Source organism: Alligator sinensis, unplaced genomic scaffold, assembly GCF_000455745.1.
Source record: "Alligator sinensis unplaced genomic scaffold, ASM45574v1 scaffold520_1, whole genome shotgun sequence".
In the NCBI taxonomy this organism is placed as follows: Eukaryota; Metazoa; Chordata; order Crocodylia; family Alligatoridae; genus Alligator; species Alligator sinensis.
Window position 1 is genome coordinate 396,273 of NW_005842064.1, and position 15,592 is coordinate 411,864.

At 47.9% G+C, this 15,592-nt stretch overlaps 1 protein-coding gene across 10 annotated transcripts in view; it reads left to right on the top strand.

The window, feature by feature from the left end:
• Nucleotides 1-6,978: 6,978 nt before the first annotated feature.
• Nucleotides 6,979-15,592, top strand: part of SNX11 (sorting nexin 11) — a 28,536-nt gene continuing 19,922 nt past the window's right edge. For 4 of the 10 annotated variants that reach the window (XR_003093978.1, XR_001358009.2, XM_025203753.1 and 1 more), the window contains exons 1-3: nucleotides 6,979-7,052; nucleotides 13,146-13,197; nucleotides 14,103-14,189. Coding sequence is in view for 8 of the 10 variants with exons in the window: in XM_025203753.1 (XP_025059538.1) it covers nucleotides 13,174-13,197; nucleotides 14,103-14,189 (111 nt within the window). In the remaining 2 variants the exon portion in view is untranslated. Of the gene's footprint in view, nucleotides 7,053-9,797; nucleotides 9,913-10,700; nucleotides 10,821-11,824; nucleotides 12,195-13,145; nucleotides 13,198-14,102; nucleotides 14,190-15,592 lie in introns of all 10 variants that reach the window. The other 6 variants (XM_025203759.1, XM_025203757.1, XM_025203755.1 and 3 more) reach the window with 6 other exon arrangements.

Consider the following 15,592-nt stretch of genomic DNA (forward strand, 5'->3'; position numbering starts at 1 on the left):
GACCCCCTGCCATGGGCAGGAAAGAATGCTGGGGTCAAACGACCCCAGCTAGGTGATTATCTAGCCTCCTTTTGAAGACCCCCAGGGTAGGAGCCAGCACCACTTCCCTTGGAAGTTGGCTCCAGATCCTAGCCGCCCTGACTATGAAGTGGTGCCTCCTGATATCTAGCCTGAATCTACTCTCAGTCAACTTATGGCCATTATTCCTTGTTACTCCCCGTAGTGCTCAGGGGAACATGAACTCTCCCATAGCCTGCTGGTCCCCCTTGGCCAGTTTGTAGACAGCCACTAGATCCCCTCTCAGCCTTCTCTTGTGGAGGCTGAACAGGTTCAGGTCCCGCAGCCTCCCCTCGTAGGGCCTGCCCTGCTGCCCCCTGATCATGCGAGTGGCCCTCCTCTGGATCCTCTCCATGCTGTCCACATCCCTCCTGAAGTGCGGCGCCCAGAACTGGATGCAGTACTCCAACTGCGGCCTGACCAGTGTCACATAGAGGGGGAGGATCACCTCCTTGGACCTGCTTATGATGCATCTGTGGATGCATGACAAGGTGCGGTTGGCCTTCCTGACTGCGTCCCCACATTGGAGGCCCATGTTCATTTTGGAATCAATAATGACACCAAGATCCTTTTCTGTCTCTGTGCTCACTAGAAGGGAGTTCCCCAGCCTGTAGGTATGCTGCTGGTTCCTCCTCCCCAGGTGCAGTACCTTGCACTTGTCAGTACTGAATCCCATCCTGTCCTTATCTGCCCACCCCTGTAACCTGTCTAGATCTAGTTGCAGCCTGTCCCTGTCCACCAGCGTGCCCACTTCTACCCACATTTTAGTGTCATCCGCAAATTTGAACAAGGTGCTTTTCACCCCCTTATCCAAGTCGTTGATGAAGATGTTGAACAGTGTAGGCCTGAGGACCAAGCCCTGGGGGACCCCACTGCTCACATCCCTCCAGGTCAAAAAAGCAGGGGGTCAGACTTGATGATCTGCTCAGGTCCCTTCCGACCCTACCTACATTCCCACCCCCTTTTCCCCAGCAGGAGTCCCTGGCCCCAAGCCACTGGGGGCCCTTACCTTCATTTCCAGGTTCACGGGCAGGGAGGCTGGGAACAGCCACAGGGTCACCAGCAAATGCCTCTGCCAGGCAGAGGCTCCTTGTCTCCAGCACCCCCTGGCTTGGGGCTGGGGTGGATCAGGCCAGGCTGGGGTCTGGGGGTGGTTGGTTAGCAACCAGAGCCACACTTGGGCTTGCAGAGGGACAGCCCAGGACCAGATCCTACAGAAGGCTTGAGGGCTTACGGAGGGGCCCCACAGGACATATAGAATTGCCTGGCAGGCCAGATACAGCCCACGGGCCATATTTTGCCCACCCCTGCTATATCACAACTTGATAGACTACACCACAGTAGCACATGCTGCTCCCTGGACTATCTGCAGCTGTTCTCCCTGCTCCCTCCCCCATCTGCCGCATACCACACACAGAGGCTGCCCGTGTCACTTAATGGCATGTTTGCTACAGGCTGGACACTTCTGCACTATGGAAAGTTACTATGCTGCACTAGAAACAAAGATACTGAACAAACACTGTAATCTGCTGTAGTGTGTTACATGATAACATAATATTCTAAAGACACCAAGTGACATGATATAAATATACTATGTATAAAACGACACTCTAAAATATAGCATAACACAATGGAAAACAATGCAGTGATACCAAACGCTAAGATACCAATGCTAATAGCTGTCACTGCTTTGGGAGTTTTAAGGACAACATATTTCACTACATCACTATTGTTTAACTCTGGAAATGTCGTTAGGATATACTTGGTCAGTGACAGAGGAACAGAATATAGAGGTATGTCACAGTGACAATAAGCAAGCACAGTATGTCTGAAAAGACCAGGGGCCTTAATTGGGATGCAACACACAGGTCAGGATTAACAAGTTTAGCATTACTGTCATGTGGCAGGGATTCTGACTCAGTCCAGTGGCATTTGTTACAGGGCCATAACATGCCCAGAGCATCCTGAGGGTAATTCTCTGGTACTGGGTGCAGCAGTATGCTGTTTCAGAAGATTAGAGCAGTTTGAAACAGGAAAGGTAGCTCTCTAGGTACTGTCCATGTGCACTCTGCACTGCTTTTCCAAAACCAGGAAACTCACTGGAGCTCTTTTCTGTTCCCCTTGTTTAACCCCTGTAGTTTTGGAGTTTATTAGTGCCCCTAAGTGAAAGCATTATCTTACCACAAAGATTAGGCCTTATGAACCCCTTAAAGCAGGGGTATCAAAGATAAGCCTGTAAACCAGATCTAGCCCCCGGAGCCATGTCATCCTGCCCATGGGACTCCCCAGGGGGGCTGGAAATCTGGTGGTGGAACAAGCTGCAGCATAATTAATTGCCAGAGCTCCTAGAGCTCTGGCAATTAATACTGTTGCTGCTCCTCCCACCACCAAACTTCAAAGCAAAAAAACAAATATAGTTATTGGAACCTGCACTGATTTGCTAGCATATATGTTATAAAAAACCCCCAAAACAACCCACAACAAACTGGGGAAAATAGTCAAAAGATATTGTTATTAGCCCTGTAGCTGTTATAGTTAAGCATACATTTCTTATTCAAATTAATAAAACAAAATCTAGCCTTCTTGAGCATCTTGACAGTGCCTCCAATACTTCACTGTGGGTCATTTCTACACCTGAGTAAATACTACCTCACATGTCAAAGGCAGGGTGTCAAAGTCTTGCAGCAAGGCAGCAGCCCTAGACTTCAGGAGGGCAGATTTCAATGAGGTAAGGAGACTAGTCGGGGAGGCACTGAGGTCCCAGAGGGGAGGGGATTTGGGAGTCCAGGAAGAGTGGTCATTCCTGAAGTAGACGATCCTCCAAGCCCAAAGGGTGACAATCCTCACATGGATCAAAGGGGGCAGCAGTGCTCAAAAGCCCCCATGGCTCACCAAAAGCATCCAGGAATGTCTCAAAGCTAAAAAGGAGGTGTAAACCCAATGGAAGCGAGGGGCCATCACCAAGGAGGATTATACCTCCATTGCCCGAGATTGTAGGGGGGCTGTTAGGATGGCTAAGGCGGAGATGGAACTGGGACTAGTGACCCGGATCAAGAACAATGAGAAGTCCTTTTTTAAATACATAGAGGGTAAAAAAGAAGGTAATGGGTAACATAGGGCCTCTGCAGGATACGCTAGGAAATCTGGTGGTCACACCAGATGACAAAACTAACCTCTTTAACAATTTCTTTGCCTCCATCTTCTTGAGCAGGGACCAGGGCATCCCCCACACTGGGATCCCTGAGGGACCCAGGGGAGGTGCTGCCAGCCCCAGGGTCAGTGAGGACCTAGTCAGGGAACTTCTGGTGGGTCTAGATGTGTTCAAGTCAGCAGGTCCTGATGATCTCCACCCCAGAGTGCTGAGGGAATAAGCAGAGGTCATTGCAGGACTCCTGGCACAGCTTTACAAGCACTCGTGGTATTCTGACGAGGTGCCAGAAGACTGGAAAAGGGCCAATGTGGTCCCCATTTTCAAAAAAGGGAGGAAGGAGGACCCAGGAAACTACAGGCCCGTTAGTCTTACCTTGGTCCTGGGGAAGGTATTTGAGAAAATTATCTAGGAGCACATCTGCGAGGGACCAGCAGGGGAGATCATGCTTAGGGGCAACCAACATGGGTTCATTTGAGGCAGGTCCTGTCAGACCAACCTGGTGGCCTTCTATGACCAGGTCACAAATTTCTTGGACGCAGGTGTCATGGTGGACGTAGTCTTTCTGGACTTTAGGAAGGCCTTTGACACTGTCTCTCACCCCATTCTTATTAAGAAATTAGGTGACTGTGGCATCGATGCCTACACAGTCAAATGGGTCGCCAGTTGGCTGTAGGGCCACACCCAGAGAGTGGTGGTAGATGGGTCTTCTTCCCTGGAAGGATGTGGGCAGTGGGGTCCCCCAGGGCTCAGTCCTCGGGCCCGCACTGTTCAACATCTTCATCAGTGACTTGGACAAGGGGGTGAAAAGCACTTTGTTCAAATTTGTGGATGACATTAAAATGTGGGCAGAAGTGGGCACGCTGAAGGAGAGGGACAGGCTGCAACTAGATCTAGACAGGTTATAGGGGTGGGCAGATGAGAACAGAATGGGATTCAGTACTGACAAGTGCAAGGTACTGCACCTGGGGAGGAAGAACCAGCAGCAGACCTACAAGCTGGGGAACTCCCTTCTTGTCAGCACAGAGGCAGAAAAGGATCTTGGTGTCATTGATTCCAAAATGAACATGGGCCTCCAATGTGGGGACACAGTCAGGAAGGCCAACTGCACCTTGTCATGCATCCACAGATGCATCACGAGCAGGTCCAAGGAGGTGATCCTCCCCCTCTATGCGACATGGGTCAGGCCACAGTTGGAGTACTGCATCCAGTTCTGGGCGTTGCACTTCAGGAGGGATGTGGACAGCATGGAGAGGGTCCGGAGGAGGGCCATTCGCATGATCGGGGGCAGCAGGGCAGGCCCTACGAGGGAGGCTGCAGGACCTGAACCTGTTCAGCCTCCACAAGAGAAGGCTGAGAGGGGATCTAGTGGCTGTCTACAAACTGGCCAAGGGGGACCAGCAGGCCATGGGAGAGTCCCTGTTCCCCTGAGCACTACGGGGAGTAACAAGGAATAATGGCCATAAGTTGACTGAGAGTAGATTCAGGCTAGGTATCAGGAGGCACCACTTCATAGTCAGGGCGGCTAGGATCTGGAGCCAACTTCCAAGGGAAGTGGTGCTGGCTCCTACCCTGGGGGTCTTCAAAAGGAGGCTAGATAATCACCTAGCTGGGGTCGTTTGACCCCAGCATTCTTTCCTGCCCATGGCAGGGGGTCAGACTTGGTGATATGCTCAGGTCCCTTCTGACCCTACCAACTATGAAACATGAGCTAAGGTTTTCAGTTAGAGCTAAAAACAGACTGCAGGGCAGGGCTGTGAAATAAGAGAGAGAGATTACCAGGAATGGCTAACAGACATCGACATCAGCAGAAGCAAGGGAAGTTTGACATCAGGACCATTAAAATGGATAGCAGTTTTTAACACCTGTGGAGTGGAGAGCAATTATCAGGTATCAGGAAGAAGGTAATGAGCCATTAAGTTAATCCCAGGCAGTTGGCTTTTAGTTTGGATGGAGGAGGAATCAAAGGGGGGATGGATCTGTATTACTATACCTCAGGGGTTGACAACCCCCATCTGCATTACTGTACCCTCTCTGGATTTGCCCCTGCTAGGTTCTGGATGAAACCAATGGATTGGCCCTAGGAGGATGGATGAGTTTGATTCCCCCCAACCTTAAACTCACCATCTCCAAAATATCAGAACAAGAAGCTGCTCATACCAGGACAAAACGCTTCTCATACAGGTGTTCCTCTGCTCTCTGCAGACTTATGTAAGCATTTTGTCCTTTGCCCATATTCAGGGTCTTTCCAGATGGTTTTCATTAAGAGAAAAAAAAACCCCAATTCTCTGAGTCAAGTATTTTTTTGGTTCAATCCTGAATACTCACAAAGAAGGAAGGCAGCATATTTCCCTGAACATGACAGAAACAGACCACAGCAAAGTCTCACAGTTCCCAAGCCTGGCTTTCCAGTTCTGTATCCCAAGGACCTCATGTCCTTCCTCTCTCTTGGGGTTACTCTCACAACTTCTTTCGCTGTGTGCTAGCCTTTTGCTTGCTCTTTCTTGACTTTTTGCTTCTGCACTCACTCTCTCCTCAAACCCTAGTGTTTGCAATTAGTCCTAGGAAATCCTCTAAGGCCACACAGCTGAACCCTGCTCAGCCTTTGCCATGCAGCCCAGTGCCTTGGATGGTATCCTCTTCAGCTATCCTGCCACATGGGTGTTTAAAAACAGCAAACTCTAAAGGAGTGTGGTTAACACACTTTTTTGACTTGAGTGAGTTCTGTGATTAGCTCTAAATCAAACTCCCTTGGTCTCCCTAGCTCCCTAGGCCTCTTCATGGGCCATTTCCAGACTGCAGGGTCCTCACTGGCTAGATCAGGATGCACATCCAGTGGTGGTGCAAGCAGTGGCTGCCATGGGTTCATGAGCCCCAGCATTGGCTCAGTGACCTGTAGGGATTAGCACAGTAAAAATACGCCCCCCCAGCAGGGCCTCTTACCCCAAAATTTGGTGATGGGCTCTGCTCCCAAATTTCCAGCCCTTCCAAGGAGCCCTGCAGGCCAAATGAGAGCCTGGTGGTGTGTGTCAAATTTGGCCCATGGGCTGTGTCTGATACTCTTTCTCTAGATAACAAATTTTGCTTGCTAACAGCCATTAATACCATCAGAGGAATACAGTATTGCCCATCCCAAACATTAAGGAAATTATGATCCAGGTCATAAAAAACTTTGAGTTTTATTATAATGATGATGATCCATTTGAGGCTAGTTCTTGAGTCTTTATAGTGCCCCTGGTCCCATGTGCCAGCTTGTTTTTGCAAAGATGAGGGCTAAACACTTGATTGATTGATTTACTTAAATTAATGCCAGAGTCTCACTTAATCCCCTAACCCTGGAGTGGGGCTTTGACAAAACCACCCAGTGCCACAATTTGTGCCACAAAATGGTGGGGCTGCTAGCATTGCCCATGTCCCACAAAGCCTTGCACAGGGACCCAGGAGAGATCCAGAACTGAGGTGGCTTCCACCTCTCCTCTGGGCACTTTGCTCTGAGTATTCCCTCCCTCCACGCATCCCCTAATCTTCTTTCTTTTATCTAGGAGAGACAAAGCTTTCTTTGGGTAGCATCTTTTATCAGACCAATTGCATAACTGGGACGCTTAGCCAAGCTTGCAAATGCAAAGGCACTTTCCTTATCCACTGCATCCCCCTCCCTCTCACTGTGCAAGGCCCTCGGGGGCTGGAGGAAGAGGTGGAGTCCTCTCTCCCGGGCAGAACTACATTTCCCATGCTGCCCCGCGCCCTAACAGGAAGGCGTCTCACGTGACCTCTGCTATAAGGGCCCAGGCGGCGCCGCTTCGCCTGCTTAAAGGGGCCGCGTCGCTGGAGTGTCCTGTGGGAAGAGGTAGGGGGGTCTTTGTGGGGTGCATGGCGGGAGGGCACCCGGCACACCGCAGGCAGCTGTCTGGGCAGTGGCTGGGGAGATTGCTGCTCCTTGCCTGCGCCAGGGAGGCCCCTATTCAGGCAGCACCTTCAGTTCATCGACTCCTTGGGGCGTGTTGATCGCACGGAGCCAGCTGGAGCTGGGCTGTCAGCGGCGCCCAGCACTGCAGCTGGACAGGGCTTGGGGGACAAGGAGCCCAAGGGCCTGTGCGGAGCCAGTGGATGGGGGGCTCCATCGGAGGACGTGGTCTTGGGTGTCTCAATGGGTTGGGTTGGGTGGGGTCCAGCTCTGGACTGTGCATTGCTAGAAGTGGGGGGAGAGGCAAAACACAGGGGTGAAGGAGTCTCCCTGGCACCTGCTATGTGGCAAAGGGCATCCAGAGCAGATTAGTTGCCCCAAAAGTGACAAGCAGCAGGAGGAATGGAGCAGGCTTGTTCCCCTTTCTTGGCTGCAAAACGGTATTTTCCCTAAAAACCAGCCACCTGGACTTTTTGTCTCCCTTAGAAGGGCCTCTGGTGAGGGGAGCTATGAGATCTCAGCTAACCAGGGAAGTGAAACCTTGAGGGAGGCTGTCTGCCATCAGCACAGCAGTGCAGCAGGTGGCACGGATGGGGCTTTTGGCATAAAAGTCCATAAGCCAGTATGAGGTCTGTGAGCAGCAAGTAGGTGTGGGGGGATGCAGCTGATGGTAATTTCCCATTAAAACCGTCTAAAACCCTTCCCCCTGCAAGGTTTTGGACTGCTTGTCCAACAGACACTGAGGAGGGAAGCATGTTTGACTTCTGCCCCGTTGATTAAGGAAGGGATGTGAGTGCAGCTGGGGATGTATTTCTGAGTCATGTGGAAAGTTTTCTAGCAAAATAAAACAAAATCTGGTATTTCCATGTTTGTATGGAAATGTACATGTTTTCATGTTATATTTTTTAAAGGGGAGAGGCAGGGCCCCTCTTTTCTGTCGGGGTGAAGTCAGGTTGCCTTTATATATGCCAAAAATGACATAAAGGCCTTCTCTTAAGTTCAAGGCTGTACTAATAGGATTTGAAATGGCTTTGAAAACTGATAACAGCTATGGACTGAAGTGTACATATCTTAGCACTGAGCATCAGAGATCAGTCATGAAATCAGATTTGCAGTTCATGAGACTTGGACAGAATAAGTATTATGGTTTTGGATTCTGGTTTTTGTGCATTTACAGCTGAAGCTTTCAAGGTTTGTCTCTTCCTTAGATGGAGAAAGTCTCTAAAAGAATAAATAAATGCTAAGATACTTGCATATGTAGGATTCTAGGGAAAAATGTTAAATACCATCTTATTTGGTATTACTGTTCAAGTCAACTTCAAGTTATTTGGTTTGGTTTAAGTTGACTTGTTGCCATTGTAAAATAAATTGATACAAATTAAACTGGAGTTGGATTAAGAATAACCTGGTGCAGCTTTGAATAGAGATGTAGTTAAATGACACAAGCAAACTTCTTTACCAGTTTTGTTTTTTTTTTTAAACCAGTAACCAAACTCTGGCAGCTTATGAGTGATACACTGCAGCACCAAATGACTTAAAGCAATACTGACAGCAAGCAAAAGCAAAACTTAATTGATTTTTTTTTTCTTTTCTTTACTTACCATTGTCCAGTCTGGCAGAGAGATTAAAAAGAGCAAGTAAAAGCAGGATGGCTACTGGATTTTAAAAATTAACTTTTAATTCAGTGGAGGTTTAGGTAAATGAATGTGCACCTTTCTAACAATTCTTAGATTGGCCATCTCCTGTTGTAGCACAAATCAGTTCCTATGCAGTCTAGGCATAGGTGGGTCTAACTTGTGACATCCTTGTTTTAAAATAATTATTTCTGAGCATTTGGAATCTAGTCAGTGGAAGGGGGGGGGCGCTAAGAACTCTACACTGCATGTCTGATAGTGTAGATGCAGCTTATGTGCCTCACTTAGTTCTTTATCTATTTAACCTCCTAGGGAAGGCCAGACAGCAGTACATCCTTCAACACTGTCAGGCATTCGAGTCTTAATGAGGGATTTCAGATAAATTACGGAACTTAAAAAAAATAATAGGGAAGGGCTCTGCACAGTAGTACCACAGGAACCTCCCTGGGTATGGAATACACTAGGTAATGATGAGTGCTGTCTACAGGTCTCCCCTTTTTCTCTCTGCCTCTTTCATCTCTTCCACCTAATTATTTGTCTTGATCCTGTTTCTCGCATCTCTGGCTCCCAGCTGATTAGGGTGCATGTTCTGGTTGCCTCTTATGCCGTGTGTCCCCACTGTTGTTTTTCTTTGTAAGACTCATTTGGTTGCTGGAAAATTAAATTCCTTTTCCTACCAATTATGTGCCATTTCACTTAGCATGGGCTGATTCTCTTTTTTCCCCCTTCTGTGTTTTTAATCTCACTGAGCCACCAGGGCTGTCGCACAAAGAAAGCAGTTTAAAAGCAACAGCATCAACAATGCCTCTCTAGGGAGAAGAGGGAACATAATGGTCAACCTCTCTGCTGATGCTATTCTGTATAAGTGCTTATCCCACACACATCGCCACAGTATCTGAGCGTCTTCCATTATTGCATTAAGTGACGTGACTAATGTGCCGCATGTGGTTCGTTCTCTCACATCCTCTCCCTGGTGGGGAGGTGTGAATTGTGTGTGCAATGAAGTGTTGTTGGGGTAGGGGTTATTTCCCCCCTTCCCCCTATTTTATTGCAGTGCAAACTTGAACCCGCCATGGTGTAATCAGCCCACAGCAGTGGTGTGATGATCAGCCTTTAGCAAAACCTCAATTATCCAGATTTGTCCAGGAGCTGCTGTTACTGGGAACAAGGTCACGTCTCCTGCTGTGTATCATGCATGTTTAAAACTGCTTCTTGGTCTGCTTCTCTCTGCTCTGCCTTACTGAGATTATTGTGACGCTCCTCAATTTATATTGGACAACTGAGGTTTTGCTGTCAAGAAAGAGAAATTTTTGGAGGTTAACTTCTTTTTTTCTTTTTTTAGTGAGATCAGGGATGCACATTTTTTTTCCCCCTCCATCCCGCAACTGCTGGACATCCAAAATTGAGGCTGTGTTTTCCAAAGAGCCCCGCTCCCCTTTGAGATACTTGATTAAACTCTGGAATTGCTCAGTGTCCCTGTGAGAGCAGGGCAGTGCTGTGCACATCTGGAGATCTGGCCTGTATCAGCAGGCCTTGCTGGGAAGCTCAGTTCTGAGAATAATGGTCTGAACTGCAAAAGCTCAGTGAGTTGGGACTAGCTGGAGAGGGACCTTCCCTCTGGGGCGAGGCAGTTTTGTGCCTTGGCAGCTTAGACAAATTCCCATGCACAAAGTCCACCCCAAGTTGTTAAAAACCAACTGCAAGCAAATTGACTGAAGTAGGTGAAGCCAGGATACCCTGGATGAGCTTGCAGACCTCCAGCTCTTCCTGATGAGCAGCTCTGAGACTGTCTGCAATAGATAATACAAAACCTACTGGGTTAAGAGTCTTAACTCTGAAATAGGCAGGGTTCCACTACCTGGGCTGCTGCAACCATTTGTTGCATTAATTTTCTTCTCTGGCTACCCCCTTCCCCCCAAGCGCTAAGACTCAAAAGTTAATTCTATTGTTGTTGCAGAGCAGGAACTGCAAACCTCTTACTTCAGAAGCATTTAATGGCACATCAAATCAACTGACACCGGCCAGTAGGACTTAGAATTGCCAAAGGGCTGCAACAAAGGAAGTGGTTTGTGTGATGGTACTGTGCTAATATCTTCATTCTGTGACATGGCCAAGGGGTAAAGCTTAAATTCACGATCCTTAATTGGCACCTCTCATTCAGGGATTTCCAAGTCCTTTACAAATGTTTGTTCAACCCTCTCTCCTGCTCTGGGGAAAAGATCATCTTACCTATTTATAAATATAGTGCCCAGCACCATGGGTTTCTGGGGTTCCCAGGCAGTACCATAATGAAAGCTAGGGAAATTGAGGCACAGAAGTTTGTGCTTGCCCAGGATCACATAGCAGATCATTAGAAGAGCAAGAAACAATCCTGATTTGCAAGCTTGTGCTCTAACTAGAAGGTGACAGTACCTTTATTATATAGTTTATCCAAATAAGCTGGGAGCCCTGCTTGTGAAAGGCAAGTGGGATTCTTCTAGGAAGGTTACATTTATGTGGGCAAACTGTGTGTACAACTTTATTTTACTTCCTTTTATGCACTGATAAGACAGAACTCTGTTGGGGGCAGGAGGCTGTGAAACCACATGAAATCTTTCCTCTTGTTTGCCATAATGTCATCACTGCCTGCTAACGTGAGCTTTTTATTAAAACGTATTGCAAAAGTCAGCTGAGATCTCGGCACAGGCAGAAAATGCAATAACTTCTCTTATGGCTTCTTAAAACAGCTTAGACCCCTGATTCCTAACCAGTGCACCACAGCATTCTGGGGTGCTATGTAATATTATCACTATTAGGTATGCAAATGCATGCACATGACTCGCAAGATAAAACCAAAGATTTAAAATAGGAATTTTAGTGTCAAAACCATTCTGACCTGCTGTGGGCTTTCTGAGTTGTTTGCAACATAAGAAGTACTCTATTGTTGGCAGTCAAAACAGTGAGGGCTGGCATTTTTCCAAAGGGGGCTTTGAGTCTAAAAAGGTTGAGAACTGCTGGTTTAGACTGTCCTTAGCCCATCACAGAGGTTCTCTTCAACCCAGAGAGTCCAAGTGTTTGGCTTTTACTTTTCTGTCTCAATAGGTTGTGGTTTAACAGCCACAAAACTGTGGCATGCAACTCTGCTTGAACTCAGAAGAGACAGTTTGGGTTCATGTTTTGTTCCTGAAGAATCAAGGACTAGACAAGTTGCCTGTCATCACAAATCATTTATAGACTTGGATGATCACATCACATCTGAGAGCTACAGTTGGTGGGCCCTATACAAACAGTTCTGTTTCTGGCTAGAAATGTAGCCCTGCTGCCCAGACATCTATCACAGCAAGGTTACAAGTTACTTTGGGAAGCGGCAAATCTAAAAGGCCCCTGGAACAGGTTGGAAGTCCAGGGAGCTGATGTCCCTGCCTCTGTCTCTTTCCAAGGAACAGTGATGGAGTTCACGTGCAGTGCAAAGGTCATTAAACCTATGTGTCAACAACAGGGACTCTTGTTCGCCCTATCTGACCAAAGGTCCTATGTCACTTTTCCTGCGAGCACAAAGCTGGCTGAAAACTACTCAGCAGCTGGTTGCCACTCTCCTGCCTCAGAAGTGGCTACGTTTCCCTAGTACTAAACATACAGAGCTGTTGAGAAGGGTTGCAGCAAGGTAACATAACTTGGTTTTGGTGCGTTCTAACAAGCTGTGCTGCCAGGCATAGGTCTCAACTGGAGGGAGCCCAGGTCTCAGTAAGAGATGCATGCTTAACTGCAAAAGCTGGGAGCACATTCTCTGCATCTCGCCTGGGCTAAGCAGCTGTCCATGGAGCTAGGGTCTCCCAAGGTGCAATGCTGAACCTAACTATGCTAGGTGACTCCCTGGAGTTCATAGGATTTTTTGGAGGGCAGAAGGTGGAATTCCCTTGAGAAAAACAGCCTTTACATTGACCAAGCTTGTGAGGCAGCACTGGCTAGCTGGGCCCTTCTGGCTCAAACACCATGCTTCTTGCTGCTGCATCTGAGCCATCCTAGAATCTCCTGAAATGTTCTTTGGGGTCACTGGGCAGAGTCCTGTTTTGAGGGGGAAGTGAGAAAGGGTGAGCCCTACCTATCTTTAAGCACCTCTGCAATTCTGTCTAGATGCAAGAACTGTGTGATGGCACCAAATGATATTCCCCCCCCCGGAATCTCCATTTCACCCATCCTCTGTATATTGCTTGTTGACCCCCTGAATTTCTTGTCTTCCAGGCAAAAAAGAAATGTGGAGTGACACATGCAGACTCCTTGGTCTGGCAGGGAGGGGAAATAAGAGGGGAATATCACCTAGAACTAAACACATGAGCCTCTGTAACAGATCTAGGCTCTGACAGCTGAGTGAGTGTTGGACCTACCTTATCTAAGCAAAGATCTGTTTTTTCCATATTTGCAGATGCTTCCCTTTGCGTTTAGGCTGTAGGATGTTGGAGAATCACGAGGAAGAAGTAAGTTACTTCTTAGTTCCTTCCACATCTGTTTAGTTCTTCCATGGGGATGGCAGAGCAGGGGTACACAAAGCAGCATTGCCAGGACTTAAATATGAAATTATCATATTGGAAACTCAGAATTATCACATTTGCTGAAAAACTATCATACACTGAAAAAATATGCAAATAAATTGTCATCTTATACACTTTATCTTGCTCCCTGTAAGTCACCAGTGAGTAAGAACTGGGTCATCAAAGTTGAAGCATTTCTTTATTTTGAGGCAAGCAGTCATAAGAGTGCTGACAGCAAGCCCAAAAGTCAGTTAAAACTCTTTGAGAGTGACTTGGGTTTTGCATTTGGTGCATCAGAGAGCTGCCTCAAATTATTGTACATTTTGAACACTTTTACTATTATTGATTCTACATCGTATAAAGGTTGAAATTCATACAAATACAATAACTATCATACACCCGGCAACACTGACACAAAGCATTCTACTAAATGATATACCTGAAATGGTTAGTTCTGGCAAAGGGCGAGCTCTGCATGTGGGTGATCCTTAGCTAGTTCCTACTGGTGTAGTGTGGAAGGTTTTGTAAGGTCAGAGAGCAAATGTTGAGGTACAGCGGGGGCTGGAGCTTGTGCGAGGTGCTTGTGCAGGAAATCTGCCTCATCATTTGGGCTCTCAGGGTAAGAGAGGATTTGTAGCTTGTGGGAATTGGCAGGTAGAATGGGCCTCAGGAGATGGCTATACACACCTGCCCTGGGGCTCCTTTTTCCTCCATAGGCTTCTCCAAGGTAGCACCATTGGGGCAGTAGCTGCTGCCAGCTGCGGGCTGTGGCTGGGTTATGGATTATTAGAATGAGGTTGTTCTGAGCATCTCCTCCTTTTGAGTAAGGATGACATTTCTTCGCCCCTCAGGAGCTGACCACAGTGCGTGTACAGGACCCTCGGGTACAGAATGAAGGCTCCTGGAATTCCTATGTGGATTATAAAATCTTCCTTCATGTAAGTGCAGAGTAGGTCCTGGGGCAGAGAATGGAGCTGGTCAGCTGAGCCCAAGTGCCAGGACTTGAGCCCCTAATACAATACCATGTAATCATTTATACCAATGTAGAACACTATTGTTCTGATCAGGTGCTATTTCACTTGCTTTGCCTTGGTGTAAGAAACCCCATGTGGTGCAAATGGAAATCTTGGCATGGTCAATACAGCCCCTTCTATGTCTGAACTCAAGTGTTTTGCAGTTTACTTTCTGGGGGTCTCTGAGAACTTCCAAGAGCAAAGTACCCTCTGCTCTGTATAGACCTTCAATATCCCAAGAAGCAGTGGTTGGTGTGAAGCAGCTTAGGTGGTCTCTTGCCATCCTCTAGCTGTAGCTATGCAGTTTGTAGCTGCCTTATCTTGACAATGGTAACCATGCAGGGCAGTGATTCTCAAGTAGGTGCTTCTGTACCCCAGGTAGCACACAATCTTTTTAAGGGTGCTGTCGTCAGTTGTGCAATATTAACACTGTTAGGTGTGCAGTCACCTACACATGATTCACAATATAAACCCATATATTTCAATTAGGAATACATAGGGTGCATCTACATGTTGCTGTATGGCGATGTTGCTATGGCGCTATGCTTTAGTTTCTTCCTTTTGGAAGTACTAAAGCACAGCTCAGTACAAGCAATTACTAACCCATGTGGGCAGCGCATGCTTAGGTTTCCAGGAGCGTACCGCTACAGTGACGTAGCTGGCGATCGCGTGTAGACCCACGTGATCACTATGTTGCCATAGGGCGATGAGTAGATGTACCCATTGTGTCAAAAGCACTCTGTCCTGGGGCCACAACTGTCCTGGGAGTGGGAGGGAGGCACATGCACCCTCAGGAGCCCTGGGAGTAGGGGGCCACAACTGTCCTGGAAGTGGGAGGGAGGCATGTGCACTACAGACCACCCAACCAGGGGGAAGAACTGGATCAGGACTTCTCCAGTCAGCTTATGGAGGCAGTTAGGTCAAGGGATGTTATTGTCATAGGTGACCTAAACTACCCAGACATTTGCTGGGAGGAGCAGACAGCCAGGTCTGAGCGCTCGCGTAGGTTCCTGGCTGTATTACAGGACCTTCAACTTATCCAGGAAGTGCACAGCCCCACTAGGGGTAACACCTTGCTGGACCTGGTCCTGGCCACGGGGGATGACCTGGTGAGGGGACTGCAGGTCCTTGACCACCTGGGCAACAGCGATCATCGCCTGCTGGATTTCACTATCCAACACAGAGCGTCAAGGGCTTACACCAAGGCTAAAGCCCTTGACTTCAGAAGGGCCAACTTCAATGAGCTTAGGAGATTAGTGGGGGAGGCACTGAAGGCCCAGAAGGTAGAGGAGATGGGAGTCCATGAGGGATGGTCGTACCTTAAGGGG